The sequence below is a fragment of the Trichosurus vulpecula genome, chromosome 1, assembly GCF_011100635.1.
Source record: "Trichosurus vulpecula isolate mTriVul1 chromosome 1, mTriVul1.pri, whole genome shotgun sequence".
Taxonomy (NCBI): domain Eukaryota; kingdom Metazoa; phylum Chordata; class Mammalia; order Diprotodontia; family Phalangeridae; genus Trichosurus; species Trichosurus vulpecula.
In genome coordinates this window covers 324,086,551-324,105,240 of record NC_050573.1, presented here as the reverse complement: position 1 = coordinate 324,105,240, position 18,690 = coordinate 324,086,551, and the positions used below count along the sequence as shown (strand labels likewise).

At 33.7% G+C, this 18,690-nt stretch overlaps 1 protein-coding gene across 1 annotated transcript in view; it reads right to left on the bottom strand.

Moving 5' to 3' along the window:
* Window positions 1-2,194: 2,194 nt before the first annotated feature.
* CDH10 (cadherin 10) overlaps window positions 2,195-18,690 on the bottom strand; it is an 88,951-nt gene continuing 72,455 nt past the window's right edge. The window contains exons 9-11 of the mRNA XM_036744937.1: window positions 14,968-15,076; window positions 9,178-9,429; window positions 2,195-2,810 (exon numbers count right to left, since the gene is read on the bottom strand). Of these exons, the coding sequence (XP_036600832.1) occupies window positions 2,320-2,810; window positions 9,178-9,429; window positions 14,968-15,076 (852 nt within the window). The 3' untranslated portion in view covers window positions 2,195-2,319. The remainder of the gene's footprint in view (window positions 2,811-9,177; window positions 9,430-14,967; window positions 15,077-18,690) is intronic.

Sequence of the window (18,690 nt, the reverse complement as noted above, 5' to 3'; positions counted from 1 at the left end):
TGTCTCCCCTTGAAGCCTGTGACTCATTGGGGAAAAAAAAAGGATTGAAATAAATTACAGATTAGAGGTAGATCTATAATTTCACTGATAAAAGAGATTCTGAGGTGAGGAAACTATCTCTTCCAGTACAGGTTGGTATGGTTTCTGTAGTTTCTAACCTTAGAAATCAGTCTAGAACACTGAGGTAAGTGGCTTGTACAGGGTCATGCAGCAAGTATGCGTCAGAGGCAAGACATGAAGCCAGGTGTTCTTGGCTTTGAGCCTGGTCCTCTAGCAACTAATATAAGCTATTATCACTCAAAACTCACTAATATAAACCATTATCACTAATATTAATGACTATTAATAGAAAATATTATTTTAAAGCAAAACATCTCAAAACTAAGGGGATATTTTCAAAACACACTCATTTTGAGTCCTACTGTGATATTTCTGCATTTAAAAAAAAAAAAAGAATTTCAAATTAAATATGACTTGTTCAGAGGTTTGCTTTTTTACATTTAAATAGACCAATTTTTGTTTTGTATTCTGTGATTTGGTCCACTTAGAATAGCTGGGAATGGGCTTTTGGAACTTAGGAAGTTTGCCAAGTTACCTCTTATTAGATGACCTGCTGAGCCACATAGTGTCTAGAAGTTGACTGTGATCATAAGTGCCAATATTGGCTGTATTTCTTTCACAATCAGATAGTGATTATGCATTCACAGATATTTTGAGCTGCAGACATTTGGGCATTTTTTAAACCTTTAAAGTAGGAAAAATACCTTTCAAAATAAATGCAATAATTAAGTCCACATTAAGGATATGTCAATATTACATTTTCTGCCTCCCTCCAAAGGCACAGCATTTTCACTATTTGGAGATGAGGCCAATTGTATTCATTGTTTACAATATAGTTACTCAGTAGGGGATGAGGCTTCCTAACCAGTTCCAACAAAGTGCTCAATTTATAAATCAAGCATTTCATGGAGCCGGGGTAAACACGAGGTAAGTTAGTGATAGCTAAAATCAATGGATGACAGGAATTTTGTAGACCAAATAGGCTGCATTTTCTCATGTGCTTTGAACTGAATCAGTCACAGAAGAAAAAGAAAAGACTTCTAATAGGCATATAATGCCTTTCTGAAAAAAAAGACATAATTATAACAGTGTGCTAACGGAATATGCAACATTATTATCATTGCCATTATTTGGAATTTTCACAATGTCACTATAGGATCTAGGGATATTTTCCATTAAGAGGTTACTATAATCTTAAACCCATTTAAATTATGCCTGACTTTAAAAAAGAGATTAATAACAAAAAGCCTAAATAGCATACATCAAAAGAAAATAGGGAGGATTATACTTTCTACCCCAAGACTATTTCTTGGCATCATTAGTAGGGCAGAAACAAACAAACTCCACTATGTATACTATGAATTTATCAAAAAAAAAAGATAATCTTATTTATGCTTCTTTGCTAAATGTATAAACGAAGATAACATGTTTTGGAGAGATCGAGGAATCACTCCTCATTACCTTATAAGAAGATTTATACATTGGTTATTAAAAGAGTTAAGGAAGAAATTTTTTTCCTTACCTGGAATCATGCTGGTTTCATCAGTAATTATCAATTTATATAATTAAAAACTGTATTCTTACTAGAACTCATTCATAGCCTCATAACAAGCATTTTGTGAACATATTTCTTCCTCAGGAAACCAAAGAAATTGGAGGCCAAATAGTTGTAAAAACTGATTTATTTCTTAAAAATAAATACAAAAATATAAATATAAAACATTAGCAGATAGAATTTGATGAAATGAAGTTGCACAAAGTTTTGTATACCAGCTGCATATCACACTTACTAACACCAAGTGTACATTTTTTTTGGAATCGTAATGTACAGAACAGGATGTATATATATGTATATATATATATGTATATATATATTTTAAAAATTCTTCTTCACCTCCTTAAAAGCTGTACTTGCAAGGGTAGGACAGGTACCTAACAGAAGCGGCTTGTATATGAAGTTGCTTAAGGGAGTCTTATCCTGTTCGAGTTTCTGAAAGTATCTTTTATTTACTAAAATGGACAACACTGAATTTCCATAGCTTTGGCTCTTGGAAGTGATTAAATAAAATGCTGTATATACTCCATGTGACATCCTACAAGAAAGAATTAATGAAATTAATGAACAAATTAAAAAGGAAAAGGGAAAAAAAATATTGTGCTGAGTGGCAGGAAAATTCTCCTGAATGTCAAATTGTAAAGGAGCAGAGGTGGTGTCTGGAAAATGATTTGTTCTTGAGGGAACAGAAAATGTATCCTAGGTTAAGAGTCTTTGTCACTTTCCCCACCACCATACATTTCAGCTAACTTATTAAACCGAGGGCCCCATTCTCGGAGGTAATCATAGTTTTGGTCTCCGTCAGTAGTACCTGATTCTAGTGAACTCAAAGATTCGGCTATAGAATCATTTCCTTCATAGGCATAGGTTGCGAGTGAGTCGTATGGTGGAGCAGTGGGATCAATATCATGCTCTTTTAGCCTCTCATTAATGAAATCTCGGACATCTGTATTATCTGGAGCTGAAGGAGTCCTCCGTGGGATAAACAACGTTTCTGGAATAATGTCTCGTCGTAGCTTCTTGTCTTCTATAACCGCAGGATTCCTCAGAGTACCAATATCAAATGCTTGGGTGTCTTCCTCTCCACCTCCTTCATCATTATAGCTCACGATGTTGTCTCTGATGTCCTCTTTAGACAAGATCAGAGGCTCTTTCTTTCGCTGTCTTTTTAGAGCTGCAAATAGCACAACTATAACTGGGGAAAATGAGAGGGAAATAAAGAACAGATCTTGTTTAGTGAGACTGCCTAAGAGTTGACTGGAAACAAGTCAAGCCTTTAGGTTTCCTTACTTCTTCCTAGTCAATTGAAAATTTAAGATTAATTTTGTCCTTTAGCTAGACATTGTGGGATTTTTTCCCTCATTAATGTCTATTTAAAGTAATTGAGCTATATTAAAGGAAAATTATTAAGATTTAAAGGAAAATAAATATTCCATCAATGTTGAATTATGTTTCCATTATTTTCCCTAGGAATATTCAGAAAATCTTACTTGTCTCACTGTTTCATGTAAAATCATCATTGGTCTTTTCTATTCATCATGAAATTAATAATAATAAAAATAATAAGGACAGTTATGATGACCTTCGGATAAATTATTGAGATAAAGTTACATATATATCAAAAAGCAATAAACAATTTGTTTTCTAAATTTAAAATAAAATTTCTTTATTTTTAGGCAGTTTAGAAAGCCATATTTGACTAAATCATTTTTTTTATTAGAGACCTAAAATGACAAGATATACAATTTACTAATAATGATTATACACAAAAGTTTCCTTGCTAGAGAGGATTGAAATCCTCCCTGGAAGGGATTTATTAACTAATTAAAGGTGATTATATAATATCACTTCAAATGTAAAGTTATCACACATATATCTATATTTACATATAGGCACACACAACAATGGATTATATCTATATACAGGCAACACTTGTGTATATGTGTGTATTTTTTAACAAAGCTATGATTTAATCAGTATAGAGAGGAAAATCAGTATAGTGAGGAAATTCTTAACCACTACACCATTACATAGTTGTTGTTTTATTGTTTTTTGATGGGCAACATTAAATGTAAAGGTCATCGATTTTTCCCTCTATCACTTAAAATAATCCAGCGCTCAAAAATTACTAGTATATGCAGCATATTTTCAAAATTCATATCTGCTTTTTAGACTCTTTCAAGGGGTGTGTGTGTGTGTGTGTGCGTATGTGTTTTAATTTTGCCCTCCCTCATACACCACAAAGGTATGTAGGATACACAAACTACATATTTAAATTTAGGATGTTCTAATTTCCTAAGCTATTGAAAATCTATATTAGACTCGATAACTGCATTCTTTTCATAGGTTATGTCATACTGTGCCTGGGATGAGTAATTTACCCTTTAGTGATTTAGACAGTGAACTGTGGTACTTGTACTATGATAAAAGAGTCAAAACAGCAAGCTTTGTGCTATAGCTTAGACTGTATATAACTAAAACTAAATATAGAATTATAAAATAAATAGTTTACATGAAAATTAGAATAATTTCTTTTGGGAGGATAGAGAAGTGTCTAACCTTATTTCATGAACAGAACAAAAGAAAATGAAACAAAGCAAAATAATAAACCTTGTACTTTCCCCACAGTCACAATAGTGCTACTATTAAATGACAGAAATAGTGCTTTCAAATTTGTGATCACATAGACAGGCTTTATCTCTGTATCTATATCTATTAGGCCATCTATTAAGTGATATACAGTGTTCTTTCCAACTGAATTCATTTCTATATGCATATTTCTCTCATATATATGTATATATGTGTGTGTGTATATATACATACACACACACACACACACACACACACACACACACACACACACATATATATATATGTATAAATCTGGCAGTATGGTATAGCATATGAAATAACTGACCTTGGCTCCAGAAATACTTAGATGTGTCCCACCTGTAATACATATAGATTGACTCTAGCTGAGTCAATTAACTTTTTGGTGTCCTAGACTACTCTTTAAAACAATAAATTTTCTTGCCCCCCAAAAAGATGCTCACTTCTTTTGTTAGAGTGAATTTCCTTACCTGGGAGTTTCCTAAAATAATGAAGTCACAGGTTCAGTCACTATCCCTATCCCTATGTCTATTCACAGAGATCAAAATACATTACCAAAGATATGCATAACTGGAAAGGGGTATAAGTTTATTAAGTAACAAGAGTAAGGAATTAAAGATGGAGAACTTGAGTGTTCCATCAGTAGCCACAAAATTTTAATAGAAGGTATGATTTTCCTAAAGCACAGGTCTGACCACACCACAGCACTCATCAGTAAATTCTAATGGCAGTGGATTAACATTAAGATCAAATATGAACTCCTCTATCTGACATTTAAAGACCTTCAAAACCTGGTTGCCACCTGCCTTTCCTGGCTTACAACAAATTATTCTCCTTAACACGTTGTATGTTACAGGCATCTGGCCACTGGTGATTGCTTATCCATGCTACTTCACTCCCCTTCTACATACTTTTGCACAGACCATTCTCTGCTCCAGGAATGTGCTCCCTCCTCACCTTCACCCCTGAGAATAGCTATTTTTTTCAATCTCAATTCCAGTGACACTTTCTACAAGAAGCTTTTCTTGATGGCCCTGGTCAAAATACCTCATACTTATTTCATTTTTTATATAGATACATGCCTCCTCCAACAGAATGAAATTCTTTGATGTAAATGAATGTTTTTGTATTCCAACTTCCTAATTCTGCACTAGGCACATAGTATAAACTTTGTAAGTGCCGAAGCAGACAAAGACCTCCAGTATGGTTAGTAGATCTTCTATAAAATATATTTGGAAAGACAGGGATAAGAGTTTAACGGCTGAAAAAAATAGATGAGTTGTGATCTATACAGTCTATGCTGAGACTGTCAGTGCAATGGAAGTATACACACACATATACACAGGCTTTGTGCATCTAACATTTTACAATTTTTACATTGATGCCTTATTTTGGCATAGAGACCTCTCTGAGTTCTTGTGCAACAGGAGCCCTGGAAGATCCTTGAGTAAGTGTATGATAATGGACTTCATGTTTATTATATAAGGATCAGCCCAGATAATGGGAAAGGCATATAACCATAGGGTAATGAATATTTTAGCCATAGAATAGTAATTTCTGAAGATCATCTATTAAATTAGAGAAGGCCACAGCTCTATGTCGGTGGAGGTAACATCTACTGTGACCCTAAAGTTTTCCAGTTTATAGGGGGATACCAGAACATGCAGTCCACAAGAACCCAGAGTATTTACAAAATGATGATATATCAGAGAAGAGACCTGTAAATTTTAAATATATAAAGCATATTCTTTTATGCATACATACATATATGATATTTTATATAATAAAATATAACTATTTGAATTCTTCAGCATTGAATTATATTACAAATAGACAGAGGAACATAAGTTCTTTCAGTATCTAGTATGTGAAGGAGATGAGAAGGGAATAAGTACATCTACAGCTCAATTATGTGTCAGTCACTGTGCTGAGACTACAATTATTATCTCATCTGTCCTGCAAGGTAGGTGCTGTTATTATCCCCATTTTACTGATGAGGAAATGGAAGCAAATAGAAGTTGTGACTTGCTCATAGTCACACTGCTATTAAGTGTCTGAGGACAGATTTGAACTCAGATCTTCCTGACTCCAACACTCCATCTTCTGAGCTATTTATGTTTTCACTATTTATCCTTCATTATTTATGCTGCGTGCACATGTAGGATATCTACATATATGTACATATGTATATATGTTTTTGTTTCTATATCTATGTATATATTTGTATATGCATGCATGATGTCTGAATATAGATATATTGTATTTGTCTAGTTGTTATCTAATTAGATTAAAAATCTTACTGTTAATGGTTCAGTGTCAAATTGAGAAGAAGTCTCCACTGTAATACCTCAGTTGTGTATTTTACTCTCTATTGTTTATTGTTTTCATGATTTGGACAAAGGTATGCTCATCAAATCTTTAGATGACAGAAAGCAGGTAAGTGTAGCTAATGTATCAGATAATAGAGTCAGGATTCACAAGTATCTTGCCTACTTAGAGCATTGGGCCTAATTAAATAAGATGAAATATAATAAAGATATTATAAGGCCTAGGATAGATAGCTAGATAGCTGGGTGGCTGTGGAACTAGGTCTAGATTGATATAGATAGATGAATACATATGCAAATATATAGGTAATGGTAAGGTTTGAAGATACATGTGTATATATATTGTGTGTATGTATATATGTGTATGTGTATACAGAAAGACAGAGAGAGATAGACAGTCAGATTGAGAGAGAAAGGAGAGAAAAGAGAGAAGAGAGAAGAGAGAGAGAGAGAGAGAGAGAGAGAGAGAGAGAGAGAGAGAAAGGAGAGGGGTGCTGGGCTGTCTAGGATACCAGAGAAGTCTAGGGGAGAGAGAAAGGGAAAAAGTATATGCATTGTGTATATATTTTATATTTCTTATTTCAAATGACAATTTGTAAGTGCTGAACAAATTAGATCAGTACATAGGAAAAACAAATTGCCCATATAAATTAATGCAAATCCATACACACACACACACACACACACACACACACATCTTTGTATATGTAGATATGTGTTTTTGTGTGTATGTACATATGCATATGTATATACACCAAGATATACACATATAAATATACACACATCAGCTCAAAGGTATGTGGAAAGACCAACATCTAGACAATCCAGAGGAGCAGAGGCAAAAGACAATAAACCATGTCCATAAACAAAGAGCCAGAAGACATGGGGCCAGGAATCAGTCAGTGCCCAGAGGCACTAGAAATTAGAAATGCCCATTAGACCAAGCATATGGTTATTAGTCTAAATTAGAATACATGTACAAAATAACAGGTCAAAAATAAGAAAATAAGAGTACAGGAACACAGTGACAGGGATTACTGAGTTTGATACCCTCAGGCACTATTCTTCATTCATTAATCTGCATGATCTCTGGTTCTTGTGAGTTGGTAGACTCACTTAATAAGCCTTATCTGCTACTTAGGGCTTAGAGGCATACAGAAGTACATATTTTTGTTAGGTTTTTCGTTTGTTTGTTGTTTGGTCTAGGCTTGGAATTTCATCCCTTTGAGGAACTCTCCATGTGGAAATTCCTTCCACCAAAGCAGGTTTATATCTTACAGTCTTTGAAGTTATCTGGAACATTGAGAGATTTAGAAATTTACCCTCAATCACTAAGACAGTATGTATCCTGATTCCAAGGTCAAGCCTCCATACATTTTATCAGGCTTCAGGAGAATTAAACAAATAGTATGTATATTTGCGTGTGTGTGTGTGTGTGTGTGTGTGTGTGTGTAAGTTCAGAGAAGTATTTTCTAAAACCTCAATATTCTTGCAAGTGAAGCCAGATAAGTTCATAGCAAAACATTTTTAATTCAATATTTCTGAATTCTTAAAGAATATACTATTCCTTTTTCATCTTGCCAACCAATACAACAGAATACAACACACACCAACACAACCAACCACAATCTTTCAGATACAGGCAGCAACATAATATGGTTGACATTCATATGCCAAGGTTATCCACCTTGGAGCATGTGAATGGCTTGACTGAACTCGGACTCTGTCCGAGAAATAGGTCATTGAATGAAAAGTTACACATTTCAGATGGAAAAGATCTATGACTTTATCATTTTTAGGCAAACTGAAATGATACTTTTTTATGTTCATACTATGAAGTCTTCTGATTTTTTTTTCATATCCCAGTCTAAGATTAAGATAAGGTTTGTCACTGAATCATAGCCAATTCCACAAACAGCAAACCCCCAACTCGTCATATTGAGGATGATAATTGTATCTATGATAGGAGGAAAAAATTAGTATTTTATTGCAAATTTTCCAAGACCTAGCTTGGCATTCTTAGGTTATGTGTTTATACAAAAGAGGGCCATAAGAAATCAAAAGAGGCCATTTATTGAGGTCTAATTACCATATTCTGCCTTTTCTTAGTATTATAGGTGTACACAAAGTCTAAGATATGGTGTGGAAAGGTACTTTAGAGATCCAACAGTCGTAAGATCATAGCACTAGAATATAAAGGACCTTAGAAGACCATTAAGTCCAACTTCCTCATTTTACAGCTAAGAAAACAGAAGGCTAAGGTTTTTTAGTTATCTTGCCAAAGGTGATAAGAGTGGTGAGAAATATTGGGAGGATTAGAAACGAAGTTTATTCTGACTCCAAATAATATAAAACAGCAACAGCAATAATAGCAACTATTAATACAGCCCTTCAAGGTTTGTACCTTCAAGGCTTTACACTCACTATTTCATTTGATCCTCACAAGAATCTTGGAGCTACTGTGCTTTCTATGACACACTGCTGCCTTTGTGAACGCACTTTAAGATATTTGAGGGAAAGTGGCACCATTTATAAATAAAAGTTCCTATCTCAATAATTATACAAATCCATAATCCAGAAAACAAAATGAAACGAAACAACTTTGTCTGCAGTAACAAAGCTTACCTAGCAAAATGATGATGCAGAGGAGAATGGCAATAAGAGCCCCTGTGCTTAGACCGGCAGGAAGGAGCAAAGCCTCAGCACTGCAGGACTGCATGTTTCCTTGGCTGTCACAAGCACAAACTCGAATAGTGAGCGTACCAGTACTACTTTGGATTGGGTAATCATTGTCGGAGATCACGACTGGCAGGAGATAGCTACTGATTTCATGTCGACTGAATCCATTTTTTCTAGTTAATATTCTAGCAGTGTTATCTAAAATGAATTAAAACAGAATTATTTATTAGTTTGGGGACGTTAAGTATCACTTGTACCGAAAACCCAATTGTGGTTTAAGATATATTGGATTCAATGACTCCAATTTATGACGTTCCTAAAAGAACAAAGCTGTTATGTGTTCTAATGCCAAGTACTGATTTTTGGTGGTCAGATAGAAAGGGAAAAAGTGAAAAACAACCAACACCAAATCCCTCCAAATCTTTTTTGGGGGGAGGGGCATCTGAAAACTGTGTACACTAGAAATAAAATTTTGTAACATTTAATTACTTGAATTTTCCACTAATTTTCATGTATGCATAAAAACACACAAACACATCCATTAATACAAATAAAATTCAGGGGAAGATTCTAAACACTGTCCTAGAAGCATTTTAAATAATCAACAACAATAAAACAATACAATGATCCTTAATATTATAGGATCTTCCTGTGGCAGCTAAGAATTGAGACAATCACATAAAGTTTAAGGATGATAAAGAGAAATAAGGTAATCTAAAATGGAAGCCCTTAATTATTTTTGTAATGGATACCTCTGACAATCTACCAGTGAACTGCTTTTTAGAATAATGATTTCAAAGGCACAAAATAAAAATACAGCATTATAAAGGAAACTTAATTATATTGAAATGTATTTTTTTCCCATTCTACTCCATAGACTCCAGTCTCTGAGAATGACTAATAAGAATCCCTAATAAAGGGTCCATGGTAACATTTGCATTAACTTTTAGGTCCAGTCCATTTTAGGTTATAGTCATCTGAATGTGTTTCTTTCTTCTGAAATAAAGAAACCAAGAGGAATGTTTCAATTCTGTTATCCCATAGTGTTGGAGGTAACACACTGGAGACAAACCACCTGATCTGAGGGGACAACAGAGTTACTCGTATAAATTTCAAGGATTTTGAAACCATACATTGTTGAGCATTATTTGAAATTACTAGTAAGCCTAATATGAAGAATTGTGTTGCTACTCTCACAATACATAAGAGAAGGGAAAAATATATTTTGTTAAACTTGTTTTAATTAATGTCAGATTGGCCATCAAAACAAAGTGAAGTCAAGATTTGAAATAATTCTTTAAAAAATTCAGATGAATGAAAGAACAATTTTGGATGAAATTGTAAGAATTACCATTTGTCCAGATGGTTGGGATCTAATGATGTAAAGTCAGAGACAGTGAAGTTATTATTTATTAAAAAAAAGAACCTTAACTCCTGGGTCACTAATTTAGTTGCATGAAAATAGCTACTAAGTAAGGTTCCTGGTTTGGTTAGAAAAAGATAGGTTATCAAATAGAAAATATTTTTTCTCAAGTGTTTCCTATTTTCAGTGAACTAATTTATTATCTACATAAAAAAATAGCTTAGTCTTATGCAATAACTTTTTAATTTGTATATTCTTGTTGTTTTTAGTCTTGTTTACCCAATAGATTGCAGAAGTTGAAGTGATAAACCATGACCTTACTTGAGATTTTGGCATTCTCAATTAACTAACAGAATGATGTGGTTTTCTGTTCTTTAGCAAACTGCTAACATGATTGAGAAAATGAAATTGGACTTGGGAGTTTTTAGGGAAGGATAATTATTGAGCACCAAGAAGAAAAATAAACCCCAAGAACTTAATGAGATTAAATTTCTTTGAGTCTTCAGATACACAGCAAATATTGTGGTGGGATCTTCAAATCATGAAATTAGATTATCAAAATTGCAACCTCTCCATAATGGTGCTGATAGGATCATCATGTATTTTTGAGCATTAGAAATTTGATAACCAAATATATCATAGAATAGATACTTCACATATAAACTTCAGAGGAATCTCAAGCAAGGTTAAGAATATTACATACTTCTAGAAAAAGGTCTTATGAGTACCTTGATTATTTTTATGTGGTTATAAATAGCAACATAATTAAAAATTAAAGTTTCTTCTGTAACTTAGCAATGTCTTCAAGTTAATTAAGAGACATGTTCAATTCTACTCTGATTCAAGTTAGTGTCAAAATAAGCAGTTTAAAAATCATCATAAAATAGATTTAATGCTAATGCCTATAGCTCATTTCTGTTTTCTGGAGTGCAGGAAAGAGTATAACTACTGAGTAACTGGTGCCCCAATGGGAGAGAATCATTCAAAGATGAATAGATAAATTGGTTGAGAACTTTACAAGTATCTGCAAGAAAGCCAGTGATACAATTATATTTGGGATGTTTAGGCTATTGACATTACCTTGAAAATCCTTCAATTAAAAAGGAACAGTAAATATAACACAGTCAAAATGTTCCATTACTTTTTTTTTTACTAATATTTGCCTATTACCCATTTTCTTTTTGTAAGTATAGTACTATACTTACAAAGTATACTGAGTAGTATACTTTGGCTGGAAAAATAATTGAATTATCAAACAAATCCCAGTTTTCCATATTCCTGTTAGTAGACAGAGAAGGTGGTATATAGCCCTTTCTAAATGAGGATGATATTATTCTCCTACTGTTATTCAAAAACTTTCTTGAACTGATTTTCTATAAATGTGATGTTTTGCTGAGCCAACTATATACATACATATGTGTATACACACACATATATATATTATATATGTATATATGTACATATGTCAATCCCAATTTCCTTGGTCAGTAACAAGAGTAAGTTTACAGAGGTAAAAGGCTCAGTAGTACTATGTGTTTTACTCAATGGAACATAGATCATGACAGTGATATTATCAAACATGAAATTAAAGTTATTTCAGCTGGCAGTAAGGGTTGTTTCATGTTTTTTTTTTTTGTATCCCCTGTCCTTGGCACATAATATATGTTTATTAAGTCCTTGTTGATTGATTGGGTACAATTTCGCTCCAGCCAATACTAAGAATTTTGTATTTATCCAGGTCACTGAAAATCAAAGAAATAATAAAAAAATAATTATTGTAGTCAGTTAAAAAGCTGAATGAGAATCTTTTTTTGGGTAGAGAGTTCTCAAGGTTCTTTTCACTTTAAAATATTAACATTGGCAACCCACTGATTACTGCAAAAAAAATCTCAAAGGGAATTAATGTTTTTACTTTTTCTATTCTAATATGTCAATGGTTCTGATTTATAATATGAACAAGGTGGTAATTTCTACATTGTCTAAACTTCTTGAGAGAGTAAGAGAGGCAGTTTTTAACAAACAACCAAATTCAAATACATTTCAGGAACTTTGGGAATTCTTAGAACATTTCTGCAGTGCATAACTAGGCCAAAGTTTCACTATATATGAAGGGCTTTCAGAGTCCTTCACCACCTTTTTGGCCTTAGTCTGGATTCCCTTTACATTATCAATGTTTCCTAAAATATGTTGTCCTAAGTTGAAACAAATACTCAGGTGTGGTCTCATTGGGGTGGAATACGGCAGGAATCACATTTCCTTATTATTAGGAAGGAGAGATGGATAGATAGATAGACAGATAGATAGATAGATACCCCCTTCATGCTCCCAAAGTATTATGTATCCTCCAAATGAATTGACCATATTCATGTCTTGCATTGTAATTATTATGTATTCCTTATCTTACTTCCTAATATATAAACTTCATGAAGAAAGAATTAATTGCCCTTAATTGACCTTCTATCTCGGTTAGCACTTCTCACAGTAAATGAAAAATGATCGATAAATGTTTATTGAATTGAATTGATTTAGAATTGAAAAACATCTAGTCTTAGACTTTTTTTTTCCTTAATGGAAAAGCGATTGAAATCAAGAAAGGTTATATATTCGAACAGTGCCTTTTCATTACAACATCGTATTTATCAAAATTTTTGACTTTTTGAGAAGAAAAACTAGGAGTAGCATGGGAGCAGAGTTTTCTTGAGGCAGATACTATGAATAACTAAACTCATTCCTTTTTCTCCCATTGCCTCTGCCACCATGCTATATGACTCGGGGCCTTACTTCATTTCCATTGACTAACTGAACTTTATAACTTTGATGTCATCCCTGTGTAACCCAGTTTACAAAATGTGAGTCTCCTGCTCTTAAATCTTCTATTGTTTACCAAACATAGGTCAGACTTTTTCTCATGCTATGCCAAGTTCTTTATGCTCTGATAAAAATCACTCTTCCAGGTTTATTGCCCACTACTTTCCTACACATCTCCTGTACTGAAGATTAAAGTGAGATAACCCCTGAATGTTGATTTTACATGACATGAACTCTCCTGTCTCAGACTTTTTCATGCCTGGAATTCTGTAACTTATCATCTCTGCCTGTTGATACCATAGCCATACTTCAAGGACTCGTTGAAATACCACCTCTCATGAAACTTTCTCTTCTCATGCTGACAAGAATTATTTCCTTTAATGCTTAAATTATTTCTTATGATTCTCTTATTATATTGGTAATACCCTGTATAATAATTATTTGTTCACATGCCTTAAAATTCCTCCAACTAGATTATATATTCATTGAAATGATGAACTGTCTAATCTTATTTATATCTTCTTCCAGCACTTATCACAAAATAAATAAATATTTGAATGCTTATTGAATAATGAAAACCACCTTTACCATAATATTATTCATTCAGAAAGATTCTATGTAAATTTAAAAAAAATACACATGGAGAGAATTACTAGATGCAATACTACCTTAGTTATCCTGAATGCGTAGGGAAGATGTTCCAGATGATTGAGTTTTCCAAGTACCTTACATTCCAACCGTTAAGTTCCAAAACTTATAATACATATTTGTGATAGTGCTCTCTTGAAAACATATCACATATTTGCCTGTCTTTGCATACAAAGTATACTGAACATTTATTTTTTTTCTTGGTGACACACAATCATAATTATAAACATGGAGATAAATTGCTGTCCCAGTCTAAAATATGATACTTTTATAGCTTCAGGGGCTATTGGGTTGTAATGTGCTGGGCTGCTCAGGCTGTTTTGCTCTTCCAAGTAATGTTTCTTCCCTCTCTTGCCTTATATATGTCTCTACTCTCAAATGTCATCTTATTATTTTCTGTGGGTCTGCTTTTCTATAACCCCCTTGCTATCTCTATTTTATGCTATTTATGCTGTTTCTCTCTCTTTCCTATTCACCTATTTCCTTTTTATTCCTTGTCTCTACTCTTTTTTTTCTGCATTATACTCACTTAAAATATTTGGTATGGTTAGAGCTCAGCTTTGATAGCCTTTGTCAGCCAATTAGAAGCTTCTCTTATTCAGGTCAATGAACCAACCAATCATATCCCTTTTAGGGTAATTTTTGCTTTCTTTTTACTTTCTCAGTTATTTTTATCACTTACATACTTATGTAAAGAGTGGAGGGGGGTAGGGGTTGGTGAATCTTGTGTTTTTGAAGGTGTTACTGATTATTGAAAATGTTAAAGAATTAATAGCTCATTAAACCATTCAATACAACTTATAATATTATTAGAATATTAACTTCCTTGAGGTCTTTTAAACTATTTATGATATATCATAAATTTGGTAAGTAATCTTTTAAGGGGAATTCTTTATACTGTCAGATCTGAAATATACCTTCATTATCCTGGACAGTGAAGTTTGGGTTGACAGCAGCTAGACTGAAGAAAAATTTCTGTCCACCTAAGGGATCATCTTTATCCACTGCACTGATAGTCTGTATTAGCTGCAGAGAAAAGAAAATACACATTAAAATTGCTACTGCCATGCAGGTAACTGGAAACTTCACATGCAATACCTCTGGAGTCCCCACTTTCCCTCACTATAGTTTATTCAGTAATGCTAGATTTGTTTTCTTTTAATATACTGGCATAGACTCAAGTTTCAAGCTTTAGCTTAATAGATCAATATTGCTTAAACTTGCATTTTAATTTGATTTTTTTATATTATAATAAGCTGGAAACAGCCATTTTTTTTGCCTTAGAAAAAAATGACTTTTATAGTTGGAGGCAATGACTTTAGTTACATCATCTGTGGGTAGGATTTTATTTTATAAATTTTCTCACATAGGTCTAGAAAAATAGTCAGTCAATAAACCTTAATTAGGCTTTCCTTCCAGCCGGAAAATGTGTTTAGTGCTAGAGAGACAAAGAAAGACAAAAAAAGTATTTGCCCTCAGGAGCTCACAGTCTAATGGAAAGGACAACAAGGAAATAACTACGTACAAATAAACTATATATAGGATAGATAGGAAGTTAACAATGGAAGGAAAATAATAGAATTAAGAGGAATTGAGAAAGGCTCCCAGTAAAAAGTAGTGTTTTAACTCAGATTTGGAAGGAGGAAGCAGGGGCATCAGGAGGTAGAGGAAGGGAAGGAAGAGGAGAATATTCCATGCATGAAGGATTGCCAATGAAAGTGTCTGGAGTCAGAAATGGCTGTGTCTTTTTTTGGAGAAATAACAAGGAGGCCAGTGTTACCAGATAAAAGGGTACTTGGGGATGGGATGGATTGAGGTGAGGGTATAAAATGTACAAAGACTGGTAAGTTGGGTGTGTTGGGTGAGTTTGTGAAGGCCTTTGAACACTAGTTGATTTTATATTTGAGCCTGAGGTATTGGAGGCCACTAAAGTTTACAGGGTAGGAGGGTAACATAATCAGACCTTAACTTTAGGAGGATAACTGACAGCTGAGGGGAGGATGGATTGGAATGATGGGAGGCTTGTGCCAGGGAAATCAACCAGCAGGCTATAGCAATAATCCAGGTTTGAGGCAATGAGGGCATACACAAAGGTGGCAGCAACGTACAGATGGGAAAGTAACATTCAAGAGATGTTAAAAAGGTAAAATTAAGAGATTTTGGTAACAGATTTGATGTAGCAGGTGAGAGAGAGAGTAAAGATTCAAGAATGACACCAAGGTTGTGAGCCTGGGTAACTCATTAGACGGTAGTACCTTCAGTAAGGACAGGGAAGTTTGGAATAGGAGAGCTTTGGGTGGGGCTGTTATGAGTGCAGTTTTGTATGTATTGAGTTTAAGATGTCTACCGGACATCTGGTTTGATATATCTACTAGAAAGTTAAAGATGAAGGACTGAAGTCAAAAGAGCAGTTCAGATTAAGTAAATAAACTTGAGTATCATCAGCATAAAGATGGAAATTAAATCCATGGGACCTAAAGAGATCATTAAGTGAAAGTGTTCAAGGGAAAGAAGGTTCAGGATACCCATGTTTAGCAGGTTTGGGTTGCATGAAGACACAGCAAAGGAACTTGAGGTTTAGATGGATAGGGAGGAGGTAAAAGAGGAGAGAGCAGTGTTATGAAAGCCTGGAGGGAAAATAATATCAAGGAGAAGAAGGTAATCAACAATAGCAAAGCTGCAAAGAGTTCAAGGATGAGGACTGGAAAAAAACCCATTAGATTAGACAGTTACAAAATCACTGGTAACTTTGGAGGCAATTTCTGTTGAATAATGAGATCAGAAGCCAGACTGCAGAGAGTTAAGAAGATAGTAAGAGAAGAGGAAGTGGGGGTACCATTTACAAATGGACTTCTTAATTACTTTGGCCCAAAACACAGCAGAGATATGTTTGGTGATGGTGAAAAAAAGACTAAGAAATTTTGAAGTGTATTCAATTTCATCTTGTAAAGGAGAGCAGAATGGTGTCTTAAGGATCGATTAATAGATAGGGGAGATGACAGTATATCTGCAATCTACAATGAAATCCTCTATCTATTCTCATTATAAAATATATATTGCCCACAAGTCTCTAAACTTTGTCATGGAAATTTAATTAAGATGAAAGACACACATATAGAGAAACATTCATATATTCAATATAATCAAACCAAATGGAGGAGTAGAAGAATAGAGACTATATGCAAATATTTAGACAAAATTAAATGGCAAATTTGGTAAGTCTCTCATTTCTATTTTTAAAAATCTTAATGAAATGAACTAGTCAGTTCACTTTGTGATAAGTCTGGTTTCTGGTATTTCACCAAAGGTTCTTGTAAATTCACTAAAAGTTCAGGTCATCTTCAAGATGATAGATATTCATTGTTTTTAAATTTGATTCAGGTCAATGTTTAAACAAATTGTTTGCTGTTGTAATCAAATAACTGAATTGATGGAAAGCCACTTGGCTAGGGCTTGGGAGAAAAGGATGAACAGAGTTAAACATAGTACCAAAAAATCATAAAAAAGAAGCAGAGAAAAAGATGTCATCAAATATGAATGATACAAAAGATGGCTTGAGCATCTGGTGAAAGTTAGATTTCCACAGGCTTTATTAGTATCCTCAAAATATCAAGTGATCTAGGGAAAGAGCTCCAACATCTTGAATAGATTCTTTATTGTTAACTTGTAAGAGAATATGAGAAAGAGTCACACAGAATAGGCAGGCAATGGTGAAATAAAATGATCTGCCTCAAAAGGTGATGAGTTCCTTCTCTGAAAAATCTTCAAGCTAAGGCTGTATGGTCATTTGTTGGTTTTGTTATAGTAGGGATTCCTTATATGTGTGGCTTGAGCTATCCTACTGTTGAGGTCTCTCCCAACTCTCAAATTTTGCATCTTTGGAGAGAATATCCATGTTGATGAGATCACATATTCATTTAAGCATTCCTAAATAAACTGACCATTTGGGTAAACATTATAGTCATCATCTTTAATTAATTTTCCATTCAGGGAAACATCCACAGTTCAAATAGTGCATGTGTGGATAACATAATATTCAATTTAAAATGTAACTGTGCTATTTCTATTATTCTGCATTAAATATCATTCCACTCAAAAGATTCACGACAGAACATTTAGCAGTTTCAAAGTATGTTTATTCTTTCAAATTTTCAAAGTATGTTTATCCAAAGGGGCTATTCTGAAAGAAAAAAGATGAGAGGAAAATCAAGGCTTTGGTAGATGATTCCTGATAACAGATTGCATATTAACAATCACACAATTGATTAAGGGGTATAAAGAATTTCAGATCTTACTTTATAGTTTGTTTGCTGACAAAAAAAAAACTCTTTAAAAAAACCCATCCTTTCATTTAAATAATCCATGCATCACTAAGCTCACCAAGAAGAATATCCTCTTGTAAGTCACAAATTATGGAGTGAAAATTGTACTTAAACATTAGTTGACGAAAGCATCTATGACTAAAAGAATCCAGAGGATATCTGTGCTGGAGTATATTCAAAATATACTCTGGAATTCATTTTTAAAGATCTCTCAAAGAACAGATTCTAAAGGAATGGAAAAGTTCAGACATTATTAGGACCCAAATTAAGCAATAGAGAAGAAATCCACAGCTACCATGCTTACTTTCTTATAGCAAT